The sequence below is a fragment of the Dermacentor albipictus genome, chromosome 6 (genome assembly GCF_038994185.2).
Source record: "Dermacentor albipictus isolate Rhodes 1998 colony chromosome 6, USDA_Dalb.pri_finalv2, whole genome shotgun sequence".
Taxonomy (NCBI): Eukaryota; Metazoa; Arthropoda; class Arachnida; order Ixodida; family Ixodidae; genus Dermacentor; species Dermacentor albipictus.
This window is the reverse complement of record NC_091826.1, coordinates 143,379,878-143,400,557: the sequence shown is the minus strand read 5'-3', so window position 1 is coordinate 143,400,557 and position 20,680 is coordinate 143,379,878. Positions and strand designations below refer to the sequence as shown.

General features: G+C 44.9%; 1 protein-coding gene across 13 annotated transcripts in view; it reads right to left on the bottom strand.

Annotated features, from left to right (window-relative positions):
* The window catches only part of p38b (p38b MAP kinase), a 434,540-nt gene that overhangs the window by 73,673 nt on the left and 340,187 nt on the right, over positions 1-20,680 (bottom strand). For all 13 annotated transcript variants that reach the window (XM_065454289.1, XM_065454297.1, XM_065454290.1 and 10 more), the window contains one exon: positions 9,823-9,901. In XM_065454289.1, the coding sequence (XP_065310361.1) occupies positions 9,823-9,901 (79 nt within the window). The remainder of the gene's footprint in view (positions 1-9,822; positions 9,902-20,680) is intronic.

Below are 20,680 nucleotides of genomic sequence, written 5' to 3'. Positions count from 1 at the left end.
TGTTAGGACTGTTTCCGACTTCAACATCCGGAAATAAGTGGATTGTCGTGGCGATGGACTATCTCACCCGCTTCGCTGAAATTAAAGCTTTACCGAAAGGCAGCACAGCCGAAGTGGCGAAATTTTTCGTCGAGAACATCCTGCTACGACATGGTGCTGCAGAAGTCCTCATCACCGACAGAGGAACGGCTTTTACAGCAGAGCTCACGCAAGCCATTCTGCAATACAGCCAGACAAGTCACAGGAGGACAACTGCCTACCATCCGCAGACGAATAGTCTGACAGAGCGCCTGAACAAGACCCTCGCCGACATGCTAGCAATGTACGTCGACGTCGAGCACAAGGCGTGGGATGCAGTCCTGCCGTACGTAACATTCGCTTACAACACGGCGGTGCAAGAAACAACACAGATCACGCCATTTAAGCTGGTGTACGGCAGGAACCCGATGACGACGCTGGCACCATGCTGCCGCACGTCACTGACGAGGAAAATCTTGATGTCGCTACCTATCTCCAGCGCGCCGAAGAAGCTCGACAGCTTGCCCACCTGCGAATCAAGAACCAGCAGAGGACCGACAGCCGACACGACAACCTCCGACTACGCTTCATCGAGTACCAGCCCGGTGACCGTGTTTGGGTTTGGACACCTATACGCCGACGAGGACTGAGCGAGATGCTTTTGCGTAGCTATTTCGGACCATACGAGATCATCCTACGTATTGGCGCACTGGACTATGAGGTCGTGCCAGACGGCATTTCGCTATCACAGCGGCGCCGCTCATGACCTGAAATAGTCCACGTTGTGCGACTCAAGCCGTACTACCAGCGTTAATGAACTTTGGGGCTTCGGTTAACTGACCTATGGACTTTGTTTCTTTTTGTTGTTTTGTTACTTATGTTTAATAAGTGTCCTTTTGTGTTTGGCTCTCTTATATTTGTAGCATCGGGACAATGCTTTTTAAGAGGGGAGTATTGGCAGGTGTACTTATTTTTATCAGGCAACCACGTTTTGCCACCTAACAAATGTAATCTCACAGCGTGGGACGCGCCTGCATGTATCCGAAGTTTCTAGAAAGTTATCGATGCTTCTATCCGCTGTCTGTTGTCGCTGAACCTTATGTTATCTGATTTCATCACCTGACGCGAATGGTGTAGAACTTTGTGGAAGGCACGCGGGTCCGAACGATTAGTCTGGAACATTCGACGACTGCTCTATAAAAGCCGACGCGCTTGACCCGCTGATCAGATTTTCGACGATCGCCGACCGTGTTCGCCGCTATCGTTGTGCTATAAGTGTAGCCTGTTTTTGTGAGCACAGGTTCGTCCAATAAAAGCTAGTTTTGTATTCTACCATATTGTTCCTTTCTTCACCGTCACTGCCACGTGACAATATCTTCAACACTAAGGTCCTCTTCCTGAGTTAGGGCTGAATACCTGTTCTGTACGTTGATCCAGAATTCCTCTATTTTCCCTCTTACGGCTAACTCATTGATCAGCTTCTTATGTACCAGTTTCTTTCGTTCCCTCCTCAAGTCTAGGCTAATTCGAGTTCTTACCATCTTATGGTCACTGCAGCGCACCTTGCCGAGCACGTCCACATCTTGTATGATGCCAGGGTTAGAGCACAGTATTAGGTCTATTTCATTTGTAGTCTCGCCATTCGTGCTCCTCCACGTCCACTTTCGGCTATCCCGCTTGCGGAAGAAGGTGTTCATTATCCGCATATTATTCTTTTCTGCAAATTCTACTAATAACCCTGCCCTGCTATTCCTAGAGCCTATGCCAAATTCCCCCACTGACTTGTCTCGAGCCTGCTTCTTGCCTACCCTGGCATTGAAGTCGCCCATCAGTATAGTGTATTTTGTTTTGACTTTACCCATCGCCAATTTCACGTCTTCATAGAAGCTTTCGACTTCTTGGTCATCATGACTGGATGTAGGGGCGTAGACCTGTGCGACCTTCAATTTGTACCTGTTATTAAGTTTCACAACAAGACCTGCCACCCTCTCGTTAATGCTATAGAATTCCTGTATGTTACCAGCAATATCCTTATTAATCAAGAATCCGTCTCCTAGTTCTCGTCTCTCTGCTAAGCCCTGGTAGCACGAGACGTGCCCGCTTTTTAGTACTCTATATGCTTCTTTCGTCCTCCTAACTTCACTGAGCCCTATTATATCCCATTTACTGCCCTATAATTCCTCCGATAGCACTGCTAGACTCTAGACTGTTAGACTACTAGACTGTGAGTAATCACTTATAAACAAATTACATGAAGGTGGGGCCTTAATAGCGGGCTCATGAGTGCAAGCACACGCAATGCAGATCACATGACTCCCAGCGCTTGAGATTAGCATGTTGCATCACGTGGCACTGTAAATCATGGGCGCCATGGCTGACCATGCTTGTGTAGTGCTCGCAGCCCATCGTGAGATAGCACCCTCAAATTATAAACCAATGTGCAAAGAGGCACAAATATTCATCCCGAGAAAAAAAAATGTTGTAGTTTTGCCAAAAAGGCGCAGCATTGATGGAGATAGCAAAGAGACTTCACGAATCAAGGTTCGTAGTTTTTTTGGTGTCACATGCACTCGGGCAAACATGACTCGATGACCAAGAACACTCGCTGTCACAATGCAAGCGAACACTTTGCACCGTGCCTGGGAAATTTGAGATTATGTGACTGCCAACACTAGACCCATGGAAAAAAGTGGCAAAGTGGAACAAAGATCGAGAAGTAGCCATAGTTGGTTAAATCCTGAATTTTGTTGAATTGAGGCTATTTATATAGAGTCTGTACTAGTAAAAAATAGCGTTCTTGTAATGGGGCTTGTTACCGGCTTTTCTAATGAAAGCTTCAGATGAGAGTGTAGCGCTCCGTCCTCTTGCCTGCCTAAAAATTAAAATTAAATTAGGGGTCTTACATGCCAATACCACGATCTGATTATGAGGCGTACCGTAGTGAGGGGCTCTAGAATTTGGACCACCTGGGATTCTTTAACGTGCACCTAAATCTAAGTACACGAGTGTTTTCACATTTCGCCCCCATTGAAATGCGGCCGCCGTGGCCGGCATTCGATGCTGCGACCTCGTGCTGAGCAGCCCAACACCATAGCAACCACAGCGGGTCTCTTGCCCTCCTATTTTCCCCTCAGTAGTTGTGCTACTTTGCATGATAAATACAGTTAAATGTCAATAAAACCAAGTTGGTACAATCAGACATTTGCCTTGTTATATTGAAATTCGTTACATTAAAATTCGATCTCTTATGCAAATACGTACAGTCGCCGGTAGATTTTTCTTACACAGGAGGGGCCATAAAATTTTTCGTATTATCGGGCAGTCACAAAAAGCAATCTTCAATGCGAAAAAAAATCATTTTGTTGAATTTGACAGTCGGCAATGAAAGATACAGTTTCATGCCAGGTCAACAACTTCACATCGGTGGTATGAAGTGAAGTCAGTCATGCTTTCGCATCCATTCTGCCCTCACAGCTGATAGTGTCGCTCGCAATGGGACTACGCTATCATGAAAAGCGCTGGCAGCAGGGAGTGAAGTTTTCATCTGCCTTTCGCTTCAATGTGTTTCAGAACACCATTGCTCAACCTCCAGCAGAAGTGAACGCCATGCCATCTCAGCTTGCCTAGCCTTTGCATGCCCGTGGCTGCCCTCGTCTGGCCACCACCATCCTTCTCGGCTCAACCGCGCACTTTCACTCGCACTCAAAGCAAACAGGGCAAGATAGGATCTTATTGCACTTAGACTTTATACAGAACATGCGGCTGCTCCACTTCATGGGTCACTCTTGGTCATGCAATTTGAGAGGTGCCTTAGCAAGCAGCCACTCGTAATTCAGCCATTTGACTATCTGCATCTACATAAGTTTCCATTTATTGTCTCTGTATTCCTTTGTGGTGGCAGTGAAATTTCATTATAGTGAAATGACGTACAAACACACTTCGTTATACTGGGGTTCAAAATACATGGTGTTCTATGGACCAGTAGTTGTAAAAATTTATACAGTGAAACCTTGTTAAACTATAGTTGGCCGGAGCTCGGAAGAAGTACGTACTAAACGGTAGTACTGTTTAACCGAAATAGCACGAGATCGCCCACTTACCTGTCCAAAACAGAACACAGAACTCAGAGAGAGTGCAACAAAAGGGTAAAAAAGCATGCAGTATTTATTCACTTCGCACGACAAAAGTGTTATTTTTGTTTGATGCTGCAGTAGCCTAGCAGCAACAACAGAGGCCTCAAACTTATTGAAGCTGCATGCCAGCTTTTCAGCCAGCCCCCTCTTCTCGGAAAACACTCGCATGGCAGATTAATCATTGGTGTTACGTATTCTCCATGCAAGCGCGCGGTAGCGTTGCAGAATTCGCAGGGCGCCTTTTTCATTGCGGGGTGCTGTTCTCGTCGCAACAATTGCATTCATGAGGCTGACGTAACGTACAGCTTCTGCCACTATCAGGCCTGAATCGCCCGTGCTGTCGTTTTCCCTGTCATTCTCATCACTGTCGCTAGTCCACACTTCGGCAACAACAGAGGCAACGATGGTGAAAAGTTGAACCTCGTAGCCGACATCTCTTCGCGGTCGCAGCAGCACTGCCGAGCAACTTCTTTGCATTCCAAATGCCACAGACCGTAGTCAACAGCAGATCCCTGTCGCGTACCAGCGCCAACTTTGTGTCACATTCGACAGCACAAACGATGTCTAATTTTCCTTCTATGCTGAGCACCCGGCGTCTTTTTTATCTGAGCTTCGGCATGACGCCGCAAAGCTCTCTGGAAGTGGGGGGAAACGCCCCGGTTTCGGTGGCAGAGGTAATTGGCGCCATCTTTGTATTGGGCAAACCCGAAAATCTGTTTCCCTTGCATGGCCTCGTAGATCGTTGCGCGCGAACGTGCCGATCCAGGTGGCCGAGCCCTTCCCTCCCAACTCCTCTTCAATCGCCCTGCCTCGTTACTCCCTCTCAACTCCCTCACCTTTGGCTGTCTCCGCGCGCACGCCGTGAGGCCCCGCCGGCCCGGTGCCAGCTCAGCCCGCTGCATGACGTTCCATTTTCGTTATCTGCTCTTATCGCGAAACGTGCGCTGCTGTGCGTTGGCTGGCGTGGTTAGTTTCGTCAGTTTCGTGGTCCTCGGTAGCTGTGTGCTTGTGCTCCGCAATGTTTCACCCATTTCACGACTCATACTGCTCGTGCATCGTGCAGTGGTGCACAAATACCTCAAAAACAAGCCCTGCAAAGTTAGTCTGGGTGCCTGAAGACAACAGGTGAGCGCTCAGACCCAAGGACATCAGAAGGCGCATGTACACAAACACAGCCCTGTCCATGTGTGTGCTCCATGACGCTCCAGACGTCGTTGCGCGTTGATTGTGCTACACTTGCCTCTTCCCGGTAGAGAAAGCTGACAAATAGATGTTCCTCCTCTTCGTCACTTGGTCTATGACTTGTGTTTTTCTGTGCCAAGTCTCATTCTGGAACTTCAGTAACTTGCCCAGCTTTCCATAACGACCTCAGTGCTTTTTTTGTGTACTACAAACGTACTAACAGCTGAAAAATTACTGTTCGTGTTTGTGTACTATCTCAGTAAACCCCGATGGGAAAACCGCGCGAACAACCTTCATGTGTAGGCATGATACGCTTTTTTTTCTTCTGGAAAGCATGAGCATTGCAAGTGTCCCAAATGCAGATTTTTGCAGTTCGTGTTTATTGTACAAAGGACAGCCCAGTAGGTACGACTTAGTGCCTTAAGTGACGTAATTTTATTGCTAAGCATTGCATTCGGGTAGAAAGGAAAGTCTTGTTGGCTTTTTTTACCTGGTCTTTGATTGAGGAATAAGCCTTTCTGCGAATGTTTTCTATGTGCTGCTGCAAAAGCAGACTACCTTCTGTTCCCCTTGCCACCGTTACTCAAGTTGTGGCCAAGTGCAGAATAATATGATAATGTGTGTTTCAGTTTTTAGTACAATGTTATTTTTTCTGCCATGTTTTTTTTTTTTCAATTTGTTCAGCAGTAATGAACATGTCACGCATTTCGTATACTTTCGTGCAGTTTTATCAGTAGGCTTTCTTTTAGTATGGCTCTCAATCAAACATGTTAGCATTTTATTCTATTTTTTTAAGGTATTTTTCATGTCATTGTTTTTGCCATTTCCAGTGAGTTATCCCTTTTTATAGTTGGCATAACTATGTCATACATGTCGTCCAATTTTGTGCAATATCTTAGTGCATATATCAGAAGCTCATCTACATTTCAATTTGAGGGCGTTATATAAAAATCTTGTTTTTATGTCTGTGTTCTGTGTACATGAAACGGCCTTCGCGTTTTCTAGCGCTTTCTTTTGTTATTTCACCGTCTGTGAGCTTTTGTGCTTAGTACTCTTGTATATGTCATGCACCTTTCACTTTTGCTCATTTTTTTAGCATGTATCACACCACGTTATAAGAAAAATCTGTTTTCGGAAACGAAGTCAATAAAGAGAGACTAAACATCTGTTGTGTTGGAAGTGGAATTTTTCTTATGTCCCGGCACATGCTGGTATAATATAAGTATGGGCAAGACTGCATGCGTGCCAACGCATAGCCCACGGCGCACCACGCACCAGCTCCCAAGCAATGCCAATGCTCTGCGTAACACGCGCATTGCTTGCAAGCTGGCGCGTGGTGCCCCGCAGCACGTGCGCGATAAAAAAAAAAAATGCGCTACGTACAGGTAAAAACAAAAAAATGTAAGCGGCGCGTGCGCGGTATGAGGGAAAGGGTGAAAGTGAGCGGAGCAGGTCGGCATAACAAAAACCAAAAGAAAAGAAAAACATATGGGAGAGGAGGCGCCGCGAGGCTGCTATTCCTGTTGCCATGACAATGTAAACAATCGTGTGAGCCGCCATTTTGCTTCTGCGTTGCCCATTGGTTAGGGCCGTAACTGAAGGGGACCTTGGCGCTAGCGTCAAAAGAGCGTCTGCTCAAAAACAGCCAATGGTAGTCATGCAGAGATTCACCCCCGTGTCTCTGGCACGGCGATGAAATGATGTTAATGTAGATGTGGCTTCACGCACAAACGCACAGGGTGCTTGGAGGCACTTGTTCCGATCTCTGAGGCTTGTTGTTCTGCCGGGCCGCCCGATGGAGACAACGCCCCGCCGTGTTTGCCGACGAAAAGTGGAAACACTACGTATTAACTGACACGTACGCAATAAGCTGGTATGGTTTATATGGATACAAAATACATTATGTTCAATGGCCGCTGTGTCGGGGATTTGACTTTACTACTTTTAAAACGAAACTACTGTTTAAGCAGGTACCGTTTAAATAGGTTTTATTGTACTTTGTTATATCAAGAAATTTAGTTATATCGAGGTGTATATACGGCCCAACTGCATGGTTATCTGTCCAAGTCATGGTGCCTTTTTCTTTAGGTTCCCTGGACCTCTCTTATGAGGCGGTCAACAGGCATCTTGTGTATGAATTCAAGAGCTGCTGCACAGCGCTCCAACACACACTGTTCCAGAACACCCAACTTAAATATAACCAGATAATCACCAACGCACATCTACTTTGGTTTTGCCAATCTGTGCATTTATATGTGCTTATCACATTCAGCTAAAAACAGGTCACATAAAAATGGTGCTACACATGAACGAATACAAACACAGTTGTTCTGAATAACAGTTTCATCATAGAAGGCGATAAAAGTGGAAGATAAAAGCCGAGCATTTAAAGAAAGCTGTCAATACTTAAAAATGCAAAGTTAAAGACATTGGGCCACATTCTTCAGTAAAATTTCTGACAGCTCGGAACAGATCTGGTTTTGAAATACAGTTGAACCTCACAATAACGAAATCGGCCGAGAACGCAGAAAAATTAACTTTCGCGAAAATTTCCTTGTGAAATGAGACAGCACGGATAGGTAATGCGTCGCAGAACGCCACCTTACTGTCAAAATTCTGTTAGCCTACTTTGGTAAGCTTGCAAGGATATAGAACCACATTGCTGAATGTACAAAGTGCGCCATATGCGTCGATCAGCAGTGGCAGCATTGCCATGGAGCAGTATCTTCGGTCAGTTGCTTTCGGAGATACGATGACTTTTGCGAGATATTGCGTAACTCAGCACCAAATGCAGAGCAACAGCACTCGATCCACGCATGCAGCAGAATTTCTCCAGTGCACACTATCGCCTATAGGCACTGCACGCGTCCAGTGCCAAGCACAAAAGTGATCGTATCTCATATATATGGCACCAAAACCAGCGATCTTGAAGCAAGGAATGCGTATTCTCAGACGATTGCTCAATCACAGCCTACTGCGTGGCACTCCATGCTGTGACTGCCATATCAAGCGCCATAAACAATTCCACGTTAGTGCGATGTGGATTTCCTTGTTTTTTGATGCATTTTTCTCGCCGAGGCGCTCAGTACGCACTACAATAGGTGTACTGTGCGGTGAGGTGCAAAAACCATCGTCACATGACAGTGCAACATGCTGCCACTTCAAACAAGCCAACGCCTCCTTATATTTAGAGGAGGTGCTAAACGGGTGATCAACAAACAAGATGGCGACCATGACGTGTTTTCAGTACAACTGCTTCCAGCTCTTGGTTGTTTTTGTAAACAAAAATGGTGGCACCCATGCAAGTATAATGTGGTGGTATTTAATGCAATTTTAGTGCAAAGCAATCACATTCCAGCATATTTTGGAGCCTGCTAGTCTTGTGCGAGTAGGTAATATTCGGGGTTACATTTTGGCAACATTTGTTGATGCGGGATTGTAGTACAGTGACATTTCGCTGTCGAGAAATACAAAATGCATTGAATCCAATGGCCGTTCGCCGGGAATACGAAAATATTTCGTTGTGACAGGAATTTCGTAGTCACGAGATTTCGTTATTGCGGGTTTTGACTGTAGAATAAAACAGGTCAGACATGCCAAGTGAGAAGGGGTGGGCAGGGGCTCAGCCATTTCACTGACAAGTCAATAACACTTTGCAGATGCAATGCACACACTTGCTCCAAGGACCCTCTCTCAGTAACTTGCAGTGCAACCTGGCCAAAAAAGACCTTCGTGCTGTTCATGAAAGACTAGTGAAAGGTCTGGTGGGAAGATGTGACCGTACACACCAGCAGGATTCCAGTTACTACTTGGGACCATTAAGTGAGCCTGTCAAAATAGGTCACAAGCTGAGGTGGCATATTCCAGCTTTGGACAAGTTAGTGTTTTATAAAGTCTGAGGAGCCTGCAAGAAGGCAAGCATTTGTTGGCACTGCTGATTATGAAGTCCATCTTTTACATCAAGTTTTATGATAAGGTGATGACGATATATATAAAGGAAGAGGTGTCAAGGTTTCGTGTATTTATTGTTTCATGTGACTCGGTCACACATACTTTTACATTAATTTAGGTGTAGCTCCATGCACCAAGTACTGTATTGCACCAAGTGGACATCGCATCATGGTGGGATTCAAGTGCTACATTATGGTCAGTACCAGGTATTTCCCAATTATGTAATCACTCGCAATTTCTTTATACAACTTTAATAGTAAAGTTCAATAATGTGGCTGTTTATAAGTTGTTCCTACCCTTTATCACTTTTTACCATGCCCATTTTCTACAGTTGCAGAAAAGTTAAGGCAACCACTGGAAAGTGGGACAGTTATGACGATGCCTTTTCCTTTTTCTATAATGAAGCATAATGAAGTATTAATAGTGCTACTTTTACTACCAAAGGTGCCTTTGTTTCCCATATGCTTTCATTGGCTTCAAATGGTCATTAAATTGGCAAAACAATCAATCCAATACTATAGGTCATCTGCACCCTCACCTTTCTCATTGGCCCCCTGGAACACCTCAGCAAAGTTCTTCTTCTTCATGACAGGCAGGCTGCGGATGTAGTTCCTTGCCTGAGCACACAAACACAACTCACTATGGCTGTGGAATCATCAAATATGGAGCAAGAATGAATGCACAGCTTTAGATATTTAAGTTTACACTTGCTTAATTTCTTTTTAATCAACATCGTAAGACATAGGAGACGGTAAAACAGACTGTGAAGATCAAGCACCAGTTGTCATGCGGAGCCACATGAAAAGCCTTGGAGAGCATCATGAGCGGCAAACGTATCGGCATGTACAGCAGCATCCAGCCAAAATCAAGACATGAAAAACATGCATCCCTGCACATGCACACAGGATTCTCCCAGGTGTCTCATCACATTGGGAGATGGAATTTGGCTGCATCAGTTTGGATGAAGCCATTCTTGTTATGCCACTTCCTGTGCACTCAGCTCTTCGAGGAGACCAGTATCAGATACTCCTTCTAAATGACAGGCATGTGAAGCTCTCAAAAATTTTAGAAGGCCATGGCCAGGTTGGACTTCGTGCAGTCCATGGTTTGACCATGTGACACAAGCAGGGCCAATTCAATGTCATGCACACAACCTTGCCATGTGGCTAGTATTTTGCACACGTGAGCATGCACTGCGTGAACTAGCCCACACTCACTTCATTGTAATGGTGTCCTCCCACCATATTACACGTGTGCAGAAATAAAAAACCTGTACACAGTTGCTAACTAAATAGAAAAGAGGCAGGACAGACATCTTGGGAATGCATTCTCTAATGTGCGATTATTCTGAATACACCAGTACCATACCAATATTTGGCATCATACAGGAATTGAAAGCACAGTATATGATGACAAGTTTTGGAAGAGTTGAAATGTGCGGTTTAAGTTGTGATAATTTCGTTTGCCAATTAACCACAAATAGCATTAAATAAATCGTAACATTTGGAAATACCACATAGGAATCCCACACAACAAATTCGCACATCATTGTCATTCCTGTTTACTAAAATATACAGTGTCATTCTCAAACAAAAAGCGTCATCTGTTTGTGATTAAGAATCAAATTCTGGGGTTTTACGTGCCAAAACCACAATATGGTGCACGCCAATGTGGGTAACTCTGCCAACCCCCTGTAATACCACCACCTCATCCAGGGTTCTTTGATCCCGCGCTCTCAGGCATAGCAGCACGATTCCAAAACCACTATGCTATCCCGGTGACTATCACTGAGCAATGCCGTGTCATCGACCGGAACTCCACCAAAGTTGTAGTGCCTTTCTCAGAGATGGGTGCCACCGTGTTGATGCAGGCCTTGCTTGCCTAAGCCCCTGTCTTACAATGGCAGCGCACCACGAAGCCGGTGTGGCACAGCATGCCCTTTCGGCTTTTGCTGCCGACCGAGTGAACATGCCACACACCAATCCTCCCAAGATCATTACGCTTTGTCCAAGTAGTGGGAGCACTGCCCTATGATGCATATACAGTGTGCATATTAGAAGGAAGAGCTAGAAATGACTTTCCAAGACACAGTGGTACTTATTTTCAGCCGCTGTGTTAAGTCACAATCACTGTCATTTACTCACCATTTTTTTTCTTTTTGCTAATGGCTCGAAAGACGCACTTCTTGCTTCAGTAATGTTTTTTGGTGCGATATCATTACATAATTTATTTTCTACATAATCGCATCTGAATCTGTCGATTGCACTTGATTTCTTCATGCTACACTCCAAGCTTAAAATATCTATGTCTTCAAGTTTTGATGTAGCTTAAGGAAAATACATAATATTGTTCATCACTTGTTCAGACTGTGGCTCGCGATTAAATGTTCAACCTTGAAAATTTTTACGTAACATATGTAAGCCACTCATTCGTCGACATACTCTGTAATGAATGCACTCATATCTAACACCTGACTGGGTCTCGGTGAGTTTCAGTGCATGGGGCCCCGACATTGGAGAGTTACAAACACGAGCAAGTGAGTACTAAATTTGCAGTTCTATCTGACTATCATATTTCTCCCAGACCTTTGCCTTTGATAAAAACAATCACAAAATTGTTTTGCCATTGCAAAACCTTGGTTTTTGTAGAATGATGGCTTGACATTCTACTCTGGGGTTGTGGGGCAATGAAACAGGGATGAAGAAAGAGGACAGCAAAACAGGGCTAAGAGCATTAACCATCAATGAGTCTTTCTTCAGTGCTTCTCCATGTGAAGGTGAGCTGATCAGCGTTTAGTGCAAATGCCACAGGTCCACTAACTGGCAAGCAGCCTTGCCGAATCACGCACACATGCGGTGTATTTAACAGACTTTAAAGTCCTCAAATAGCACATAGGGTAATGAGGGATGCAGATTAATTTAGACTCTCTGGTGTGCTTTAATGTGCCCCTAATGCCAAGTACATTTTTTCATTCCACAACCAGGAATTGCAATGCCATGGAGTCTTGAGGCTAGGCACAACACAAGCCACCTGTTTATATACGAGTGAACTGGCCAGTGAAAAGGATCCATTACAACTGAAACTTGGTTCAATTTGTCCATCATCTATTCCGTTATTCCGCCATAATAATATGGACAATAACACATATGGCAGTGGGAAACTGTACATCAACTCAATTGCATGCCAGCGAATGTATGGAATGATTTGGTTATGTTACATGGTTTTTGGTATATGCTATCATCTTCCACTGTTTTAATTGACTGGGCTAATCTACTCTGTTTTGACAAAAGAATACTACTGTATCTCAACTTGTCACTCAACCCAGATGTACCACTCAATTTATCTGACACCCTGGATCTAATACAGCAGAAATTTGTTAATTCTACTCCAGCTAATTTGGTTGTTTAATTTCCTTCCGATTGAAGGTCCCAGCCAGCAACCATGGGCCCAAATTTAATTATTTCCATCCTATACTTCAAACTGCCCATTAGTGGCAGTGCCTGTCATGGCAGTGCCAGGGGACACAGTGAGCATGTTGCCTTCCCACTGAATATGTGCGCCTATTGTCGGCCTGCCCAAGAAAGACTTTCCAAGCCAAAATGATAGCTCACAATGAATGATTATAGTGTTCACTCAATTCCAATTAGCACCTTTTCCAAGAAAGCTGGTTCAAAAATTGCCTGCATGTTACGATCACATACAATACCAAAACCATATTCCCAGTGTTCTTAGCAATCTACTGGCAGAGTCAGCCTAGCCAGTGCCATCGCCATTGCTATCGCAATATGGCGACAGAACAAGTTCTCGTGTAGCATGATGATGCACCACTTTCAGTTTTTGATTAGGAAAGCTAATTTAAAACATAAGTTATCCTGGGAACAATAAAACCAGGTCGCTTCATCGAACAGCAATGAGCAGACCTAGAAGTAAGAAGCCCTGTCAAGTAATTAACAAAGAGAGTTGGGCGAGTTGGTGTGGATGCAATTGCTGTGACATAGTTACTAGTGCAAACAAAGCTAATGCAAAAAAGTTGGGACAGGATAGAGCGCTAGACTTGAACTGACAAAATTTTATTTGTCAAGTGAAGAGGCCACCAGGTGCTCAAATAAATGTGCAGATAAACACCGACAAAAGTTGAAGGAAAAAACCAGTCAAAAAACACAAAAGACACGAGGAGAAGTTCACACCACAACGACTGGCAGTGCACCACCAGTCGTTGTGGTGTGAACTTCTCCTCGTGTCCTTTGTGTTTTTTGACTGTTTTTTTTCCTTCAGGTATGTACCAACAGGCCCGGATTTCAACCCTTCTGCACAGACAAAAGTGCCACAAAGAAGATAACGATAAGTGCAATGAAGCAGATAAGCGTCCACAACATGCCATTACAAATCAGTGATGACAATGTTTCTTTCAAGGTCAAACACTTCTTTATCAGTGAGTGCCAGAGATGGTATGCTTGCACATTCATCACCAGCATTTAAAATGCAAAACACTTAAAAAATGCTCCCTATCTAACTGCCTGACACACCATCAGAGCACATGCGTGTTATGAAAACACGGGGAGCAAATACATCTGTGGTGGCAGTGGTCAGCCAAGTGGCCAGTGGCTGCTACAGCGCTCACAGCAGTCTGGTGCTCCCCGAGCCAGTTATAGAGGCATCCACCTGTTGGCCCAGTATAGCATTTTCCACAAGAAAGTGGAACCTTGCAGACCACAACCACACTGCAGTTCAAAAGCGTGGCAGTTTGGGCGAGTTGGTATGTCATGACATTTTTGGGCTAGTAGCGCAGCTCAGAAAGAGCAAAAAAGGAAGGAGGCAGGGGTGATGAAAGGGAACGGAAAACAGAGTGAGCACTGCGCTACAAGCCTAAAAAAGTCACACTGCAGTTAACAAAGCAGGGGGCAAGCTTCTCTGTGCAGGCATCATTTTTCCCAGTGTTGTTTACAAACGGCAGAGCCTTGCAAACTTTTGTGGCACTGAAAACACAACACCAGCCCTGCACTTGCTCGCTATGTTTTTTTGGCAGTGGGACATCCTGTGTATGAACAGAACAGCCCCAGAGCACCCACTGGGACATGCATCATTGTACTGAGCAGCTGCCGGGTCAACGTTAACCACTTTTATGAGGCTCTCAGTGACTGACACCACGTTATCTTCAAGATACCTGGTCCCACGTAAATGACTTACTTGTTGCTGAACAAATGCAGGAAACCTGGTGCTCACAGGATTTCCTAAGAGCAGCTCTCAGGCAGTTAGTAGCTATGCCTTTCTTAACTACTCTCTTAACTAACTTCAAATGTGCAGATTGGTTGCCACAGCAAGGGATTCTTGCTCCTAGGAAAGTAAATCCAACACAAGGAGCTAACATTTAGAATGATACAAATACTGTATGTAAGAATTTTAAGTGGCCATCTACTGGCAGCTCAAGGGAGAGCTTTGGTCCTACTGCGCATTTTTCAAAAACACCCAGAATATCTTGTACAGCAAGGTCTCTCCCCTCAGGTTGTATTCCTTTCCGCGCAACAAGAAAGTCATCGACATACCTATAAATTTTAGCTACACAAGTATTGTCATGTAACAAAAGAATACGTCTATCAACATTAGCTAGAAAAAAAAAATCACTTAAAACAGGTGCTCTGCACAAACCATCTTTTAGGACAAAAGTGTCCTGGTCAAAATCAACAAGGGTATGAGAAAGATAAAATGTTAGCATCTCAACAAAATTGTCAAGAGAGAGGCCGGCAGCCTTTTGAAAGTCGACGGGGCTGTACTCCCAATATGCTCTCCGACGAAAATAAAAGCTCAGCTTGAGGGAGGGAGGAAGAAAGCTCTTTTACATCAATTGAGAAGGCATATAACTGTTCCCCAGTGTTTTCATGTGCTGATAGGTAGTCAACCAGGTCAATGGAATTGTGCAACAAGAATGGGTCACCTACAGGCCACATTTGAAAGGGTTTCTGAAGAAATTTTGACATTTCTCCTTGCCAAGACTCTTTGTCAGTTACAATTGCTCTGAGAGGGACATCTACCTTGTGCATCTTAGCAGGAAAGAACATCGTCGAAGTGCCTCTCGTCGCGGCTAGCATATGCTTCCCGAGGCCATCAATATGGATATCCTGGCATAAAGTCAAGACCTTCTTCTTCACCCTCATTGAAACATTATCCGAATGTACAAAGTTCTTATTCACAGCTGCACACATCTTGTCATAAAAACATGACTGCAACATGACGACAATACCCCCTTCTTTATTGCATTAAAACAAACACAACTTATTTGCCATTAGAAATTTAACAGACTGCTCAATTGCCTTACGAATATTCGTAATGCAAACACCAGAGGAGAGGCAGTCAACAGCTTCCGAAATACATCTACTTTGTTCCTCAGGATTAGTAGAACAGCTCACTGATGTCTAAGACCTAAGGGCATTTCATTGGTGCACTACAAAATTTTGGGCTGACTTGTAACACATCATGAACCTTGCTAGGCACATTGCAACATCCAATTTCAGACGCACGGGCCGCATTCCCCCCCTGCAGGCTTGTTTCCACGTGCATGTCGACGGAAGACACTGGACCTACAGGAATTCAGTCCGACATGCGAGTTCCAGCTGGTGATGAACGCGTACCAGTTCTGATAAAGAAGCATTGTACCTTGAGAAGAACGTTACCAGCAACGATTTGTAATGGCACATTGTTTGTGGGCACTTATCCACTTTGTTGTGCTTTTGGTTATCTGTTTTGTGGCACTTTCGTCTATGAACATTTATTTGAGCATCTAGTGGCTTCTTTGCATGTCATCTGAATAAAATTTTGTCAGTTCAAGTCCAGCGCATTGCCCTGTTCCAACTTTCTTGTGTTAGCTTCGTTTGCGCTCGTAACTATGTCACAGCACTTGTCAAGTACTTGGAAGGCAAGACCGACTTTGTCTTCAGGGTATTTAAATGTGGATCGTCTTTATTTTTCTTACAAAATGACATCCTCACAATGAACTTGTCACCAGGACATGCCAACTGACTTCTCGTGCTCTCAGCACTGCAGCCAGAGGTTCTGCATGCCCAGCGAGATGACCCGACAGCTGGGCACACTGGGTTCTGGTTCGTGAGGATACAAGAGAATACTGGCAGCAGTTGACCACTGATGTCACCCATTATGTCAAGACATGCCCAAAAATGCAAGACACCACCATGGCCAGCAGGATTGCTATAGCCTATTGAACTGCTTTGCCGACTGTTCCAGTCCACTGTTCAAGTAGATAGAGATAAACCTATTTGAGCCCTTTCCAGTGTCAACATGAGAAAATAAATGGATCGCCATGGCTACCAACTACCTTACCCAGTGCGCTGAAATGAAAGCCCTGCCCAAAAGCAGTGCGGTCAAAGTGGATAAATTCTTTGTCGAGAACATCCTGATACAATGTGGTTCCCTAAAAGTCCTTATCGCCGACAGAGGAGCTTACAAAGGAGACCTTACAGTACAGTCACCACAGGACAACTGCCTCACAGACGAATGGCCTTGCGAAGCACCTGAATAAGACAATCACCAATATGTTTACAATGTATGTTGACAGAGAACACAAGATGTGGTATGCTGTCCTTCTATATGAAATCTTTGCTTACAACACAGCCATGCAAGAAACAACACAGATGATGCCATTCAAGCTTGTTTATAGAAGTGACATGGCAACGATACTTGATTCCTAGTTGCTGAACGTCGGCGATAAAGACAATCTTGACTTTGGTGCTTACCTTCTGCAAGTGAAGAAGCCCAACAGCTTGCCTGCCTCCTCATCAAGAACCAGACTGACAGTTGGCACTACAATCTTGGACAATGCTACGCAGGGTATGGCTATTAATATGACGATGTGGACCTTGCGAGACGCTAATGCGACATTATTTCAGGCCATATGAAATACCCTGCTTAATGTCTTGGTGCACTGGACAAATAGCAAACTGGAATCCTGATAGCTGCTGCTGATCAATAAAGCAGACTGTATTCAAGTACCCATCATAATGATGTCAGCATCATCATCATCATCAGCCTGGTTACGCCCACTGCAGGGCAAAGGCCTCTCCCATACTTCTCCAACAACCCTGGTCATGTACTAATTGTGGCCATGCCGTCCCTGCAAACTTCTTAATCTCATCCGCCCACCTAACTTTCTGCCGCCCCCTGCTACGCTTCCCTTCCCCCCTTGGGATCCAGTCCGTAACCCTTAATGACCATCGGTTATCCTCCCTCCTCATTACATGTCCTGCCCATGCCCATTTCTTTTTCTTGATTTCAACTAAGATGTCATTAACTCGCGTTTGTTCCCTCACCCAATCTGCTCTTTTCTTATCCCTTAACGTTACACCTATCATTCTTCTTTCCATAGCTCGTTGCGTCGTCCTCAATTTGAGTAGAACCCTTTTCGTAAGCCTCCAAGTTTCTGCCCCGTAGGTGAGTACTGGTAAGACGCAGCTATTATACACTTTTCTCTTGAGGGATAATGGCAACCTGCTGTTCATGATCTGAGAATACCTGCCGAACGCACCCCAGCCCATTCTTATCCTTCTGATTATTTCTGTCTCATGATCCGGATCTGCCGTCACTACCTGCCCTAAGTAGATGTATTCCCTTACTACTTCCAGTGCTTCGCTGCCTATTGTAAATTGCTGTTCTCTTCCGAGACTGTTAAACATTACTTTAGTTTTCTGCAGATTAATTTTTAAACCCACTTTTCTGCTTTGCCTCTCCAGGTCAGTGAGCATGCATTGCAATTGATCCCCTGAGTTACTAAGCAAGGCAATATCATCAGCGAATCGCAAGTTACTAAGGTATTCTCCGTTAACTTTTATCCCCAATTCTTCCCAATCCAGGTCTCTGAATACCTCCTGTAAACACGCTGTGAATAGTATTGGAGAGATCGTATCTCCCTGTCTGACGTCTTTCTTTATTGGGAATTTGTTGTTTTCTTTATGGAGGACTACGGTGGCTGTGGAGCCACTATAGATATCTTTCAGTATTCTTACATACGGCTCGTCTACACCCTGATTCCGTAATGCCTCCACGACTGCTGAGGTTTCGACAGAATCAAATGCTTTCTCCTAATCAATGAAAGCTATATATAAGGGTTGGTTATATTCCGCACATTTCTCTATCACCTGATTGATAGTGTGAATATGATCTATTGTTGAGTAGCCTTTACGGAATCCTGCCTGGTCCTTTGCTTGACAGAAGTCTAAGGTGTTCCTGATTCTATTTGCGATTATCTTAGTAAATAGTTTGTAGGCAACGGACAGTAAGCTGATCGGTCTATAATTTTTCAAGTCTTTGGCATCCCCTTTCTTATGGATTAGGATTATGTTAGCGTTCTTCCAAGATTCCGGTACGCTCGAGGTCATGAGGCATTGCGTATACAGGGTGGCCAGTTTCTCTAGAATAATCTGCCCACCATCCTTCAACAAATCTGCTGTTACCTGATCCTCCCCAGCTGCCTTCCCCCTTTGCATATCTCCTAAAGCTTTTTTTACTTCTTCCGGCGTTACCTTTGGGATTTCGAATTTCTCTAGACTATTTTCGCTTCCATTATCGTCGTGGGTGCCACTGACACTGTATAAATCTCTGTAGAAGTACTCAGCCACTTGAACTATCTCATCCATATTAGTTATGATATTGCCGGCTTTGTCTCTTAATGCATACATCTGATTCTTGCCAATTCCTAGTTTCTTCTTCACTGTTTTAAGGCTTCCTCCATTCCTGAGAGCATGTTCAATTCTATCCATATTATACTTCCTGATGTCAGCTGTCTTACGCTTGTTGATTAACTTCGAAAGTTCTGCCAGTTCTATTCTAGCTGTAGGGTTAGAGGCTTTCATACATTGGCGTTTCTTGATCAGATCTTTCGTCTCCTGTGATAGTTTACTGGTATCTTGCCTGACGGAGTTGCCACTGACTTCCATTGCACACTCCTTAATGATGCCCACAAGATTGTCGTTCATTGCTTCAACACTAAGATGCTCTTCCTGAGTTAAAGCCGAGTACCTGTTCTGTAGCTTGATCTGGAATTCCTCTATTTTCCCTCTTACCGCTAACTCATTGATCGGCTTATTATGTACCAGTTTCTTCCGTTCCCTTCTCAGGTCTAGGCTTATTCGAGTTCTTACCATCCTGTGGTCACTGCAGCGCACCTTGCCGAGCACGTCCACATCTTGTATGATGCCAGGGTTAGCGCAGAGTATGAAGTCTATTTCATTTCTAGTCTCGCCGTTCAAGCTCCTCCACGTCCACTTTCGGCTATCCCGCTTGCGGAAGAAGGTATTCATTATCCTCATATTATTCTGTTCCGCAAATTCTACTAATAACTCTCCCCTGCTATTCCTAGTGCCTATGCCATATTCCCCCACTGCTTTGTCTCCAGCCTGCTTCTTGCCTACCTTGGCATTAAAGTCGCCCATTAGTATAGTGTATTTGGTTTTCACTCTTCCCATCGCCGATTCCACGTCTTCATAGAAGCTTTCGACTTCCTGGTCACCATGACTGGATGTAGGGGCGTAGACCTGTACAATCTTCATTTTGTACCTCTTAGTAAGTTTCACAACAAGTCCTGCCACCCTCTCGTTAATGCTATAGAATTCCTGTATGTTACCAGCTATATTCTTATTAACCCTTTCGCTGTCACGGACGTACCGGTACGTCATCGCGCTTCCCCCCCACGGTGTCACTGACGTACCGGTACGTTCTCTATCGTGCGTTCAAAATTTCGCGCCAGAGCGCAAAGCTGGCGCTCCTGGATTGGCCACGCTATCTGTTGACTCTTTCTACAAGTTCGTATATTCGCCCCGACCTGCATTACTCCATGTACTGAAGAGTACGGCGCGACTGCCACTCCCCACTTTCTCTTTGCTGAGTGGCGCGGTGGCTCCGTGTTCGCTGTATCATGCGTCGCGCGCGTGTCGTTATGGGTTCAAAGGTTGTTCTGCCTTCTCCGCTGGTTTGAAGGTTTTTATTTTTTCTTCTGTTGGTGTGCCTGCTACGGCGCGTCAAGTTCAGGCGCACGTGCCGTTGCCTCTCCGAAAAGAGTGACTCGTTGCTGCTTTCGCTCTCTCGTCGCACCCTCGCTTCCGGCTTGCAGCAGTAAACGCAAAGCCCTTCGAACTTTGTTTAGCCTTTTTCCATCTCCCTCTGTCTTCTTGATCACGCAACCTCCCATTGCTCTCCGTTGTGCGGGCGACTGAAAGCGCATCCTCCCTGCGCACGGTTACTTTCGGATGGCTCAGCGCGCGGGACCTTCGTCTGCTCATTGGAGCGGTGGCTCAATTCCGACTCACAATACGAGCCGAGCTCGGATTCGGACTCGGACAGAGTCACATGCCAGGAAGAGGGTTCCGCATCGTCAGATTCGGATGTTGAACGGA